Source organism: Haemaphysalis longicornis, unplaced genomic scaffold (genome assembly GCF_048455015.1).
Source record: "Haemaphysalis longicornis isolate Haplotype H1 unplaced genomic scaffold, Haemaphysalis longicornis Haplotype H1 scaffold_5, whole genome shotgun sequence".
NCBI classification, from domain to species: domain Eukaryota; kingdom Metazoa; phylum Arthropoda; class Arachnida; order Ixodida; family Ixodidae; genus Haemaphysalis; species Haemaphysalis longicornis.
In genome coordinates this window covers 808,025-823,560 of record NW_027526385.1, presented here as the reverse complement: position 1 = coordinate 823,560, position 15,536 = coordinate 808,025, and the positions used below count along the sequence as shown (strand labels likewise).

The 15,536-nt window shown below is 43.9% G+C and overlaps 1 protein-coding gene and 1 long non-coding RNA gene across 2 annotated transcripts; both read left to right on the top strand.

Annotated features, from left to right (window-relative positions):
• Positions 1 to 11: 11 nt before the first annotated feature.
• LOC144139012 (uncharacterized) lies at positions 12 to 4,047 on the top strand. Its single transcript, XM_077671511.1, has 10 exons — positions 12 to 602; positions 1,571 to 2,023; positions 2,548 to 2,616; positions 2,695 to 2,751; positions 2,907 to 2,963; positions 3,064 to 3,105; positions 3,177 to 3,215; positions 3,295 to 3,497; positions 3,660 to 3,819; positions 3,884 to 4,047. Exons 2-10 carry the CDS (start codon positions 1,861 to 1,863, stop codon positions 4,000 to 4,002), a joined length of 909 nt encoding a protein of 302 aa, XP_077527637.1. The 5' UTR covers positions 12 to 602; positions 1,571 to 1,860; the 3' UTR covers positions 4,003 to 4,047.
• A 9,209-nt stretch (positions 4,048 to 13,256) lies between these two features.
• On the top strand, positions 13,257 to 14,355 carry LOC144139010 (uncharacterized). Its single transcript, XR_013316011.1, has 3 exons — positions 13,257 to 13,443; positions 14,039 to 14,070; positions 14,204 to 14,355. It is a non-coding gene; the product is annotated as an uncharacterized LOC144139010 (long non-coding RNA).
• The last annotated feature ends 1,181 nt before the right edge of the window (positions 14,356 to 15,536 follow it).

The following is a 15,536-nucleotide window of genomic DNA, read 5'->3' as shown; positions in this document are numbered from 1 at the left end:
AACACGCTCTGCATCTTAGATTAAAGATAAAAAGCGTCTTGCGTTACACTGTGAACCGTTTACTTCTTTTTTTTTTTACTCTTCTCAGTTATTTGCCTTTGTTGCCAGCCAAAACATGCTAGAATGTGACAATTAGTTTCATTAGAGGTTTTTTTTTTGTCTGCATTATGTTTTAACTATTACCGAAATGAAGTGAAGTTTTTTTTTCCTATTACAAGACTGACTTCTAACAAAAAGAACGTACTTCACATTTCGGTATTGGTATACCGAACACATTGTCTCAAATAGTTCAAATTCTCAAACTGCGGAACGCCGAGCTCGCAAAACGAAAAGCGTTTAGTGGTTTAAGTATTTAAGTACTTTTGTTTAGAGCATCCGTTACGCATGAGCAGCAGAAAGTGTTTTTTTAATAATACGGATCTACGGCTCATACATCTATCCGTACCCGTATCCGTGCCTCCGTACCTCCCTACCTGAACTGCCTGAACCGGTTGAGGAACCAAGATGAGCAGCAGAGTTTGAGTTCGGACGACAGCATTTGAGCGCACCTCTGCGATAGCAGCAAGTTGGACACCAGTATTGTTTTGACTCAACATCCCATTGTAAGTGGCCATTGCATGTACTTTTGAATTGTGGCTTGCGTGTTGCCGGTGGGTGCTTTGTAATGTCACGCTGGCTACGTTTGCCGGTTGGCCAGCACGCGTTTCTGGCGCAGGTGACTCAAACTCAAAAATACGGTCAAGTCAACTGACTGATTGAGCTGTAGTTGGCACGAAATACCTAACGTCTGATCTGTTGAAATTACCCTCCCGATGGAGCCTTGCTCTGCCAAAGCTGTTGTGCGCAGCAATCAGTGCCGTAACAAATGTGTGAGGCTACAGATTGATTTCGATTGCTTTTTCAATCGCGTGTGCGGCCATGCTCGGAACGCGCGACTCCGTGCTAGCTGAACACTGGCGTAACATGCATGCCGCTTTTTTTTTTTTTTTTTTTTTGTAGCGGCTTGGCAGCCACTATTGACGGTTGATTTGATTTGTTTATTTGTGGTCAAGCTGAGGTCGCGAAATACATTGAAAAAAGAATAACAAGTGGCAAAAGAGTCCCTTTTTACAGTATCGGCTCCTCTCTCCCCGATGAGGCGCTACAATTAGTTCCTTGCGCATTTTGTTGCTTGAATTTTCATTTGCCGCAGCCAGTTTGCGTCAAGTGTCGTAATCGCTTTTAATTTTTTTTTTCTTGTAGTACAAGGGTCAGATTTCAATTTTTTCATATGAACTGTGTGGTTGACTTTTCAATCTTATCTTTAAAAATGCTTTTTGCCCAAAAGCAGTTTTGAGAAGTTTTAGTTGACCACTGGTATGTTTGCTTTTTTCACAAGTGATCCACAATGTGGTAGTGGGCCACCTTGATTATCATGACATGTACTGCCAGGGAAAGAGCTCAAATTTTTATGTACTCGTGTGGGAACAGCAGCCGTTGGATTGCCTGTGGGCTATATATTCAAGCCTCGTAAATTGAGAAGGCCCATTATCTCTCTGAGTGGTACCTTAGGGAAATTGCATATTTTCAGATGTATGCGATCGTGGAATTTGATGACGGCAAGGAAAAAACTGTGGAAATCGTTCCGTGCGCATGGCTGAATGGCGAAAAGTGTTGGTGGCCAAACGTACCACCTGACAAAGCTGCCAGGATGGCAAAAAAAGGGCAGCCACCAGGCCCAGGCTCTCACCTTTACGATGCGGCCGTGAAGGGAGTGTTTGGTGAGTCTAAAGCATGCGCTTGTGGTCTGCGCAAGTACTGATAAGCACTTTTATTTTACATTAACTAGGTTCATATGAGCAAGGAAGGAAAAAACTGGAGATGGCCCAGTTCACTTCCGACCTTTCTGGTGGGGAGGAGATGCCCAGAAAGCGGCGCCGAGTGAGGCCAGCACGCTGGGTGGATGACGATTCCACGTCCGTGGAATCGGACTCTGATGGTTTTCCGCCTGCCCCAACAGCGTTCATCACATCAGAGCCACCTCGTAATACCATTGCACTTTTTTTTTCACTTTTGTTTGAAGACTTTGTGACAGGATTGCATGTTACTACTTTGGTTTTGGGAGCCACTTTTTAGGCTGTTCAGTGCTGGCAGCTTTACTTCAACTGTTTGTGAAGAACTTTGTTGTCCTTTCGCATCTCCGTGTATGTATGTATTCAGCCCATTTAATGTACTTCACTACTGGATGTGCGAAGCCCCAGTTTCCACTACATGTGTACATGCATAAAAGTAGCATAAACGATTAGCTTCGAGAGTTAAAGATGCAAACAAAACATCCTTGTGATGTAACCCAATAATGCTTCCAGTCCTGCATACATAGAATTTGTAATATCCTCATACAGTGCTTATATTTGCAGTTCTTTTGTCTCCAAATCTGCTCATTTCTATACATATCCCACTTTTTAGAGTTGTACATTTCACTTGCTATATTCTTGCCAGGTGAAGTGAATAGCCAGCCAGCTGGCTGCACTCTTATGTGAAGTTTTTAATTGTGCATATGTACTTTAGCACGTCTTGAAGGTTCAAGCCAGGGGCTGGCACACCAAAGCAGCCCAGTGCCATTGCTGCAGAGCCCATGTATGTTCCTCTCTTTTTGTTTTTGTCTGTGTATTTAAGTAAACATTACCAGGTTGACTATTTTGACCTTCTACACAGCTACAAGTACCAACAGTGGTGGGCTACATGAAGGGCTCAGGCAATTGGGGCACGCAGGTATGCTTCTTTGTTGCAACATCTTTGTTTGCTTTAAATTTGTTAAGGGGTAGGTGCGCCAGCGTATCCTAGTGCCACTGTTGGAGAGTGGAATAATGTTTTGTCTGTGTGTTGATGTAGACGTTGATAGATTGACCGTTTCATGCTCTGCACAGCTACAAGTGCCAGCAGCAGCATGCTGCAACAAGGGCGTGACCAACAGGGGCAAGAAGGTACGCCAGTCACTTGTGTACTGCTTTTTTGCAATATTATCTTTTTTTTTCATATAAATTTGTTGGGCATTTGAGCTAAACATGTGAATAATTTGACCAGGACTGCAAATATCACAAGGCCCGGGCACCTGTGCAGAAAACTGTAAGCTATTTTGTTTTTTTAGTGCTGTCATGATTCTTCGAACTGCATCAAAAAAACTTTCTGAATTTTAGGTGGTCCAGGAAATTCTTCAAAGGCCCTGAGTTGTGCTGGTATGTGGGTGAAGTGTTAAAAAGTCAACTTCATAAGTTAAAACAATATTTGTTGTAAACATCACGTTCTTGCTTGCAGAGTTTCAGAGGCGTGTGCTCACCTCGTTAAGCATAATTCGGCACACCCAGATGGAAATTTTGGAGAGCCTCCATGGACTTGCAACCAAAAATAACGGCAATGTTGATCCACCTACTGAACCTGTAATGGCAGGCCCACTGGGTTCTGTTGAGGCCGTGCTGGCCTTTGACGAAACCCTTGCGGGTGGCTACCGTGAGGCCTTGGTGAGTGCATATATGTTGCAGTCAACCTTTTCAATAAATTTGCAACCATTGCAAACATTTGTAGCCAAGCATGCAGGGTCATCCTGCAAGAAAAGCCTTGGCAACGATTCCCCAGTGTATTGAAATGAGTGCTGGTGATCGCATTATAATAATTTGTTACAGGTTGCTGAACTTGCCTCCTTTGGAGGCAAGGCAATACCAGCATCGGTGAAGGCCATGATGCCACACCTGCTGACGGATGGGGTCGCCCAACAATTCAGCATGGAAGGCCGCAAGGGCAAAGAGAGGTTTCGGGGCCTCAAGCTCTGCCAAGTGATTGTCGGTACGCACAATTTTGTGGGGCAATCTGTTTCTATTCCAAATATGCCTCTTTGTTGCACTTCCAGACGCAGTAAGGAAGAGCAAATTTCTTGGTGACAGCCCGAGAAGCGAGGTAGAAATCCACGTCAGGGAATGGCTGAGGAGGGCGAAAGAACGGGCTGCGTTCGGCGTTAAGAAAACCTAAAGGAGAAGAAAACCTGAAGGAACAAAAATGTTGAATAAAAATCGACTGCTAGTAAACCCTGTGGTTATTTTTCCCTCGCAATATACCGCATTGAGCATGGCTGCGTGCGCAAACAAGTGCATGGTTCATTTTCAGAAATTACATGCTCGGCAAATGAAGAATAGGTCTTTACACAGGAAGAAGGTTAATCTAAAAGTACAAAAGAAGATAATAAATAAGGGGATAGAACTTCAGTACTCAAAACTTCGGTCTCTATGCCGACGAGCAGGCAGGAAGTCAAATTATACGTCTTCCTTTTTCCGTACTATTTTGCATGTTGGCTAGAAACCTGCTGAAAGGCTGTTTATTAATGGCTGTATCATTTGTTTTTACCTCATACTGAGCAGAACTTAATGCATGTCATTGAGGTTGGATTTTTTCATACAAAGCTTTTATGGCCAAGATCCGGGATTCTATAGCAACCCTGTGCACAAAAAAATGCGATGTGGTATAGCCAGCTTACAAAGGTCACGCTTGATTTGGCCATAAATCAAGCGCATATACAAAGAAATTTCAGAGCCAGAAACAAAAGTGATTAGTCAACAAACGTCGCCCCTCATGTCGGAGGTTAGGTGTGTCACTGAATGATAGACGTGTGGTTGGAAAATTGATGTCTCAGTGTCGTACACCATTCAAAACATGATTTGGACCTCGTACGTCTCATCGCCTATTCGGAGGCGAGCTATACCCACCATTTTTAAAGTAAGTAGCTAGAGTAAAAAAAGTGGGTGTTTACGTAAATGGTTTTTTTTCAACGTGACTGCCGTCAATGCTTAAGAGAAATTTTCTTTTTCCTTTCACTTAAATTCTCTGTCATTTCGCGTGCTACTGTAAACCTCACTGGCATGTCAGCCAGAATGCAGAGATACTTTTTGTTATTCAAGCTTTGAGAACTTGTGTAGTAGACCCAGATTAAAAATACAGGCTTATTGCGTGACCATATTGCATTGTGCACGAAATATAGGGCACGACTTGAACTTTTAAAAATGTACATCCAGTTTTCGTCCACTGCTGGATGTCCGACGTACATCCAGAACTGTATGTCCAAAAATGGATGTGTACTGTACGTACGCTGGACGTCCGTTCTCGGCAATGGACGTCCGGCTGTTCTTCGGACGTCCCACGGACGTACATGGTTGCTTGGGAGTGACTAATAACTCAGAACTTCTAGATACCCTAGTGTGCTTCACCATGGTTTTACATTCTACTAGAGCGTGCAAGCTCCGCTTCAGTATGTTAGTAGTGCATTCTAGCCTGTGGGATTTGTAGTCGCATATTTTGACGTGTCGGTATATGTATGTTCCGTTCAGAAGAATTTATTGAGCATGTAGTCTTAAGTTTGTGCGAAGGGCGAACAACGAAACGCACAATGCTTTTTAACTGTACATAGAAGCTCTAGTTACAGCTGTGACCTGTGCTACCCACTTATGATGCCTGCTTCGCTTATATTTATGTCAGCAAGGCCGGTACAGACTGCTTCCAAATAATTGCCACATATACAGCAGAAAAGTGCCGCACTGTTTTGTGTTTGCATTCGGCGTTAGGATAGGATGATGTGCTGTTTTATGCCCAATTTGGCCTTTGGGTGAAAATCTGTTTTATACCCAACCACCTCGGATTTTCTGTTTCTACTAGTGGAACAGCTGCACCATAGCCACTTTTACCTTCCAACCACTCTTCAAGAGCTCATCGGTACGTGCATCAGTTCTGGGTGCGAAGACCACAAGGACATTGAACAGACAGGACGGGCGCTACTTGCAACCGATTTATTTAGGGTATGTCGATCAGGTATAAGAAGCATAAAAAAGGTCACAGGATCAGGTATAAGAAGCATAAAAAACGGTCGCAGGCGTTTGGCAAGAGCACATTCCTTGAAATAGATTGATAAAGACTGGGCTCACTCACAAATTGTTCTTTCATTTGATACAAAACGTTTTTTACATTATGTGCCATTACATCCGTGCTTCCTTTCACTACTTTTCTTTTTGTCAACTTGGGTGCACAATTACAATGTTGCACTCAAACGGCCAGTGTAATTTTCTACCGAAGGTGCACATTTTCAAGTGGTCCCTGATAGATCAGCTGATTTGGCCAATGAAAGCTTTAAGTGAAGTCAAAGGTGTCTCATCGCACAACTAACAAGGGGCTTAGCATGCTTCTTACCACAAATTTTGTGCATCTTTCCTTGTGTTGTTGTTGTACAAAGCATGGCACACTTTAAAAGTACCGAAAACACTGTTGGAAGATTTCATCTGGAGGCGACCTTTTTAAAGTTGTGCACATTTCGGTGTGACCTTGGTATGATCTTGGAAAAAGTTTTATTTCAAAAATGATCTGCAGTAGTCGTTGGTGACACAGCTTTTGCCTTATAAGAGTCACAGCCAAGATGTTTAGAGGACTACACAACAGATAACGTTTCCACCTGCACTATTTTTATGCGGGAGCACTAGGTTCCCCACTTTGTAGTGTTGTGCCCGCTGTTGAGTGAAGCCTGTCATTTAAGCCTGTGTGTGCCCTGAATAGTGGCGCATGCTCTCTCGGGGATTGGCAAGGACAGGGTACTGTTATAGTGTGGAGGCACTAGGAGCAGGGTCCATCTGGACCCACTTAGTGAGTGCTGTAGCTGCACAGGATGCGCAGCGGACGATAGTGCGGAGAGCCGGTTAGCATTATATATATATATATACATTAAGACAAACTCGAGGGGACGGAGAAAATTTGTATTACCAGAAATTCGTCTTCAGCGGACGTCATTGCGTTGTGGATATTACAAGTGAACAAAAGTGTTGTTCATCTTAATCATGGCTCATGGAGTTCATCTTAAGCGGACTCTGGTACTTGTAGAGGTGTGAAGCCTTGGGAAAAAAGAGCTGAGCATGGCCAGTGGTCAATTTACTACGACAGCAAAGAGGGCAGCCACCAACTTGGAGGGGCGGGAAAAGCGGGGAGCCCCAGCTCGGGGAATCAACATGGCTTTGTGAGAGAGGCGCAGTTTTCTTACAATATATATATCCGGATTCTGGCCTGTGTGGCTTTATTGCCTCATGCTTGTGCAGTGTATTGGCCCCACAGGCTCCACTGGCGGAAGGACAGGCCAACTATTTCAACTGATATCGAAGCACAGTGTCACACACAGTCGTCGTACTGAACAAAAAACAAATCAGAACGATGACCAAGCTGTGCTTCCTCCACTCAAGCGCTCCTACTTGCACTTCTTGTAGTCAAATGACTTCCAAACTCTTCTTTATAAGGATGTGTAGTTCACAGAAAACAATGAAAATGAAGCGCCGACTGTGCATGCTACATCAGATTGCGAAAACAAAAACATTGTCTTCCAAAGGAATTAGATGCACTACTCCTGCGATATTCCTTTTTGCTAGAAGTGTACAATGATAAAATTCGGTACTGCAAATCACGTGCAAGTAGAAAAAGTAACTGCATATATAATAAATTATGTTCGAATATGAATATCATTGGTTTAATGTAACAGCTGTGAAAGCTGAGGTCAAAGGTAATTTGGGCAATCACGACCTAACACGAGAGTGTGTGCACTGATTAGAAAATGGTACAAAAAAAAAGGTGAAGAAAAGACAGCGGAGCAGTGAACAAAATTTGGCACACATGGATGTGGTTCTTCAACATGCTGTGAATAGCAGTATATATTTTACTGGATGCAGTCCTTCCAGTCATTCAAAAGAGGCCCTTGCTATGCATGCCTACTAGGACCAGGATGTTACTGCAGGCATTGCCAACAAGTAATAACTCAATGTCTTGCTCATGCCGTTCTCTTGAGTAGATGGTTCTTCCCAGCTCATAAACTCTGTACTGGTAACATTCCACTTCCATCTAATGTACACCAGAGTGAACAAATTGGCTTTGGGCAAGGTTTTGCGTGCATTAGGCTTTCTTGCATGGCGTAGGTGTCGTGCAATAAAGCCGACCTAAGCAGGCGTGTCTTGCGGTAACCCACTGTAACTGCCCAGCATCTAGGATGTTTTGCTGCCATCATCGAAGACGTTGGTTCAATCCCAGCTGTGGCAGCCATTTTTCTGGTAGAGGTGGAAAAGAAAACCTCTGTATAGAGACTTCGTTGCACATTTCAAGGCCCCCAAGTGGTCCAACTTGATCCATAGCTCCTAATGTGGTGTCCTTCAAGGAGCATGTGCAGCTTCGGCACGTAAAACAAAGCCCCATCCCCCCCTCCTGCAAAAAGGATGCGTACTTCAGCTGTTGAGGTCACTTAACTACATTAGACTAATATAGGACCTTTATTTTCAGATTTGGTATTGACTTAGAAATTTGGTGCTCCCTTGACAGACCGGTGTTTTACCGCAGCCCTTCATGATTTAGGGCATTTCTTTCAACAGTGCGCAAACCATGGTGTACACCAGATATTGCCATATCAGGCAAGAGCAGACAGGTAGATAATGCTATCGGTCGCAGTGAAAAGTTGTGCCACCTCTAAACATTTTGGTCAAGGGCAGCCAGTGTACACAGACGAGCTGACAACTCTTCAGTAAAAATTTTGCCTGCACTTAGTGAAAAATAAAGTAGGATTTATGGCTTGCTTTGCTGCCATATTTTCATTTCAATCTGTTAAGCAGGACCTTGCAGTCACGGTTACTTCTAGAATTGACACTTGGTTGATTGATTGATTTTAGGGTTTAACACGGGGACGCAATGCAGGCGATGAGGTGCACCGTAGTGGGGGGCTCCAGATTAGTTTTGACCACCTAGGGATCTTTAACGTGCGCCGAAATCTCGTACACACGGGCGTTTTTGCTTTTCGCCTCCATCAGAAAAGCGGCCGCCGCTGCCGGGAATCCAACCCGCGACTTCGTGCTCAGCAGCGCAACGCCTTAGCCACTGAGCCACCGCGGCGGGTAGAACTGACACTTGGACAAGCAGATACAAACTATAATGACAAGATGCAACACAAGAAAAGGAATCGCACTAGTAAATAAATTTTATTCATAACAATCCACACAAATATATACACCGACATACACTTGTAATGCAGGTTTTATGCTATAAGGCGTACAACGGCAATTAACAAATATATTTGTGTGCTTACATTAAGGTGTACAAAACTGTAGGCACCAAAAACAATAGCAATGGCCATGAAAGGCACACGTACCCATTGAAAATTATATTCTGGCATGCTGCAACTGCACTTCAACAACAATACATAAACAATCCATGTGGATTATGTGTATAGTCAGCTGAAGATGATGAAAGACAGGATCTATCCATCTAAGCTGTTTTTTTACTTTGCCGTGGCTAAAACCACGACTGGCTTCATAGATAGTGACCTACCCACGGCAGCCAGCGACAATGGGGGCCAGTGTGCCAAAAAATTGCTGGGTAGGATCGGCACGCCCCGTCAGGAGGGAGGGGCTAAATAATCTTCAACCTCACCAGCTTCGCTTTTCTCACAGTGTGACTGCTGGCCCAAGATGTAGTGGCTGTAACAATCAGTACCGACCGTTCCAGTCAGTATGTATATCACCAGTCAGCACCTCGAATTCAGCACTTAGTCACAAGTCAGTATCAGTCAGCCGGACCCAATTCTCCCCTATGCAGAAGTCAAAGTGCACAACTAAACCATACAGGTACTATATCTGCCTGCTTGACTACCATTATTAATTTTTGAGCATACCCGTTCATTCAAACGTTCAGAACCTTTACCAACTTTGTCTTTACATGGAGAAGCTTTTTTTGGCATGACGCTCGTTTGCGCACATGCGAAAACGCTTGAGTGTGTGCAAAACAGTTCCAACTTTGCCATATTTCAAGCGTGGCAACGCTGTCATTGTTGCGCGGAAGCATAATGTTTTGTAGTAGCAGGAGCACTACTCGACAAAAATTTCTTCAGGGGCTGTGGCGCTTTCAGATAAGCTGCGCCGCTCTTGTAGCACCTTCCTCAAGGTGGCTTCGCAGCCCTACAAGTGGCCAAGTTGGGTATACAACAGTTGACCCCGGTCAAGGCCGGCAATGAGAACCGTACATGTAGTTATCTTCAGGATATCTTTTTGAGCCACGCCCTCGTACCAAAGCGATAGGAACCAAAATGAAAAATGCTTTGGCCATGTCGCACGCAAAGAAAAAAGTTTAGCAGTGTTAATAATTCTTTGCAAAACTATTCTTTTTGCACTTTGGCAGGGCATGAGCAACAAAATCACTGAATCGCTCCACAGCAATCACTTTCTTCTTGCTCCGCAAGTGTCCTGGCTCTAACACGCAGCTCAAACAGATGAGGCACCCTACTCCGCTGACCATGAACAGAAGTTGGGCTCCAGCAACATAACACCTGTGGTGCCAAGTTTATACCAAGTTTGTTGCGTCCTGGCTTGTGGCTCCCTGGGAGTAACAGGTCCTGGCAGAAAATGGGCAGTAACAGTTAGACAAATGATTGCAAGGAGAAAAAAATAAATTTCTCCTTTTACAGGATTACATGGCACAATGAAATTTCACATATATGCATGAGCAAACACACACGCACTCCTTAAAGGAGGCTCCATGTCAATGAGGCATGGGTGACATAACACTGCCCCTTTGGAAGGGGCAATGTTATGCTCTTCATCTTGCTAGATGACGTGGCCAGCATGTCAAAGATGGCAAGACCGAGAGAAGGAATGATGATGCAGAAGGGAGACAGCGGCATTCTACTCGTTCGCAACTGTCACACCTAAGAAGCTGCATCACGCTTCAGTGACTTTCTTACACTAGTGAGGACTACATCTGCTTCTTGTAAGCACAGTCGTGATCCCACTGATCATTCCCCACCCTCTCATTAGTGGGGTGCGGCTCCTCCCCCGAGTTAGTGATGGCTGTGACAGTGTGTAGTGATGCAAGTAGTACAGATAAATTTTAGTATAAGTTTGCTAGGTGCCCTACCTTATTGAATTGCATCTGTCATTTTGTCAACCTGTGAAGTCTGCCGAAATATGCGTGCAAGAAAGAAAAAAAAGAAAGAGTAACAACGTTAGACCACACAGAAAACAGCACAGTAGAAGCAAAGGAAGGGGTGAGGACGGGACAAGAGCTAACTTTCGATAAATGCTTTACTGTAGGACCAGAATGTATAAACACATCTGGCTTGTAATAGGAGAGAAAGAGAGAAAAACATCAAAACGAAAAACTGTTGGAAAGCAAAGCTTTAAACGACACCCACAACAATTGTCCATGGGATATCCCTTGAATTCTTCTCACACGTGGCTCTACAACGAGTGAAACCAGAGATTCTGCCAGCTGTTACTTGAAATCCGCGGGGGCGGCGTCCCGAACGCTGCAGCGTCGGCCACGGCCTGGCTAGAGTGGTGGACACTGCCGCCATAGCCTGCCCTTGCGTCGGCATAAAGAAAACGGAGAGGAGCGTCTTCCGAAGGGTGAGACAGCAGAACCTAGCCATCCTGATGTTTGGGGCTACAACACTGCGTGACACAAGCGCAGACACCGAAACAATTTGGCATGTGAGCTTAGTGATTCCAATTTATACCGATTTAAAGTTTAGTAAGTTTGAGAATTGCAAGAAAGCTGAGGGAACTTTTATAATCACTATTTATCAGAACCAGTTGCTACTTTTGCCTTTTGTAATATTTCTTAAAACACAACCGAATTGGTATTCATCAATTTGAAAAATGGAGCCCCATTCGTGGCAAGTTGTGCGCAAAAAGTAGCGTTTCTCTAGTGGCCAGATGTCTGTATGTGGTTTGTACGTTTTGCTTTCCCGCCCTGCAAACCACGTGGCGGTTTTCGTCTCTCATCTTTTGCTGTTTGGTTTTGTTTCCTTTTCTCCTCTTACGAGCCAGATGTGTTTATATGCGCTGGTCCTGCAATAAAGAATTTGTTGAAACTTTGCACTTGTCCCGTCCTCGACTTGTGTTTTTACTGCACTATGTTTCTCGTGTGAGTATGAACCAACATGCCCGAACATTTTCTCTTCTACCCTCCAATAGTTTCAAAGAAACAGGCCATACAATTCAGCTGATATTGTGTTCATCACCACGCTTTTAGAACTTGATTGATTGATTGTAGGGTTTAATGCGCCGACGCAACGCAGGTGATGAGGCACACCATAGTGGAGGGGTCCAGATAAATTTTGACCACCTGGGGATCTTTAACGTGCGCCGCAACCTCGTACACACGGGCGATTTTGCTTTCCTCCTCGATTAGAAAAGCGGCCGCCGTGGCCGGGAATCGACCCTGCGACCTCGTGTTCAGCAGCACAACACCTTAGCCACACGCTTTAGAACTTCACAGCATAAACAATGCCAAGTTCATCATGCACTGTCGAACCCAGAATAGTGGCTGTACTAGTCACACAGAACAACATAAGTAACAGTCACTAAGCAGTGCTTAGTGTCGGTTCAAGCACTACCACATCAATCGACTAAGTAAACAAATTTTTTTCATCTAGCATGCATTGCATTCTGTAAGCATATATGCTGGTGTATGCATAAATGTGTGCCCGCATATTTTGTATACATACGCACTAGTGGCATAGGCAAGATGCATAAACTTGTGTATCGCTTCTTAGCCAACGCCTTTTGGCCTTGGCCACTACAACACCAGCCAGATTAAATTGTGCTGGAGGAACTCCTGACGTTTGTACTGTGAATCCGGGCAAATTTTGATACAGTCAGGCACACATCACATTTCTGATAAAATGTGGCACTCCCCAGCATTCAGCTGAGCGACAGTGGGGCCACAGTACTGGATTTATTGCATGGACATTAGAACGTAATGACACCCTGCAGTGTATGGGGATAGCATTCCAGCGTACTCCACTCTGGGGTAATATTTGATAGCTGAAGCAAAAAGCACCATAATTGTTTGGCCATCGAAGTCAACCAACGTGTAAGCAAGGTGCTCACTGCATGCTCAATGCATGTTCCAAAACATGCAAACGTCTATTGCAATCTCATCATGTCTATTATGTTCGGTTATTATGCACGCTTTCAGTGTTTAATCAACTTGTAATTTTCGCTACGTATTCCTATTGAACGTCCGCAATAACCGCAGCTGCGCCACCGATGTGTGCAACATTTGTGAGCGTCGCCCTCGCCTTACCGCGGACAAATTTACCCGTAAATTTCAACCTCATAAAAATCATATTTCATCACATTTAAATAGCTCCAAAAGAATGTTCGATCACTGACTGATTCGCACTCTCTCACTCGCAAGACATCCAATCGTCATCGCATCGTCACAAGTTCTCGAAGCGAAGATCGGCAAATCGTAACGGTCATTCTTCGCGGTTTTCAACGATATCGATGCAATCAGGCAGGTTTCATTCACGGCAAATCATGCCTGAACATCAAAGGAGTACTCTAAAAACAACGGCGCAGCCGCAAGCAATGAAGCAACCAAGTTACAGCCACGGGACGTGCAACAACGCCGGTAAGCAGGTCGGCCGATTCCACTGGTATTTGTACTATACACAGCTTAACAGTAGAGAATCGCTAGGCTTCGAAGCTATTTGGGCTTCGGGTGCGTCACTTAAGCTCGAAAACCTTGTAATATAGACCGTAAATAATTATTAAGCGCTATTTGAGTTCGATAACTCACTTGCCGTAAAAAGACATGGGCGCCGCCATCTTGGAAGTTTGTTTACATCAATGTTATCAGACGAGCATCGACATTTCGCTAAATTGAGAGGCCTTACAATTATTGCGATTTAAAGTAGCATGGTATTCATCCACAAAACACAAAATTCGCTGTTGCAAATTATGGTGCAATGAGAATGCGCTTGTAAAAAAAAAGTGTCACCATAATGGATTGGCAAAAAATTTTAATGCATACAAGGTATTTTTATTTAGTTATGCTGTCTTTCAGTGGGTGAGCACGCTCACTGTCCTGTGCCGCGCTGCTTCTCCGGACCGTGTGGCTTGCTGCTAGAGTTGTCTTTCAAAAAAGTCCGGCATTTATTCGTTCTTTTCTGTGACCAGTCACCAGTAACAGACATGTTTTTACTGTTTTTTCCATATGCTGCAAGCTATGTTCAATTACGTGTGTGTGGCACCTGAGGTAAGCTTCCACACATTTCTACTTTCTCCAGATGTGTGAAATAGAACAAGCTGGCTTTTCCGCCAGATTCATGGCTCACACAAGAAAACTGGCGCTCAACTAAGAATAGCTTGTTCTGTTTGGTTTATTTCAGAAACAATGGTTTCTTCTATGGTTTGAGCATTGTTGGACAAATACACTGGCACATTGGAGTCCAGCATGATGATATCATTGCCCACTGTGCGTATAAAGATAAAGTAGCATTTAAGATGTTGGAATGCAAAATAAATGTTCTGAGCTCTGTCGGCAGTGCATGCGTGTTTTGTCCTCCGTTGCAGTTTGTACAGAGTGATTTTGATATGATTGGTAGCAGAATATCTGACACTGAATTTGCTCACCACTGGCTGCACTAGAAGAAATCGCAAACATGATAATACGTAACTAGTATACTGTGAACCTCTCTGAACACTGAGCTAGAAATAATTCTCAAAAGGAAAAAAAGAGTAAAGAAAGAAAGGGAAAAAAAAAGGTTGCTCAAGATTACGACACCCCAAATGCAAAATCGGAGCGCAGTGCAAACTGCAGTCTTCTCGGTGACGGCGCGTAGTTGCTGTGTCTCAGAAGTGACCGCGTCATCAGTGAACACACGACAGCGGGCGCAACTCTGGTATTTTATCACAGTGCCTCACTGCCGCCGAGCATGTCTCGCGCGGCCTCTGCTTACTGCCCTCCCCCTCACACTTTCACCATACTTTCCTCCTCCACCTTCCTGTTTGCTCTATCTCATTTATCTCTGGCGCCCTCTTCTTCATTCGGTTACACCGAAGCTGACAGTGCTGTGAACCTCCACCTTCCTGTTTGCTCTATCTCATTTATCTATGGTGCCCTCTTTATTCGGTTACACCGAAGCCGACAGCGACGTGAAACCACAGAAGCGAAGCCGGCACTTAAAAGGTGCCCTCTAAATAAGAAATGGCAAGCGGATTGCCTTAAAAAGCTGTGTTGCAATGAAATTTCTTTTATACCTCACCTATCCTAACCTTGTAGCTGAACAGTTGGCATTGTTCGATTTACCCCAGTCAGGAAAAGCATGATATGCAGCTGTTTAACTCCAGCCCTTGTTCATTTTTGAAAAGTGTTTTTTCTGTTCTTTCCTTACTTTTTTTTGCTGCTCCAGCAGCGCTGGAAGCATGAGCATGCAAGAAAAAATGTTTATATGTATTTCACATGAAACGTTGTATGGCCATGACACTTTTAACTTGCATTACAAATTTCCTGCTTCACTTTAACCGAAGCAATAGAATAATTAAGTGAAGCATCAGTTTTACATTTAAAAAATGGGTAAAATAAGCAAGTCCACCAAGGCAATAAATATTTTAAAGACAAAATGAAATGCCTATTTATATGTTATGTTGAATGTGGGAAAATTAAAATTCTTCATGATTAGTGTTTGCTATTAATTCAATTTGCAACATTGTTTACTGTTT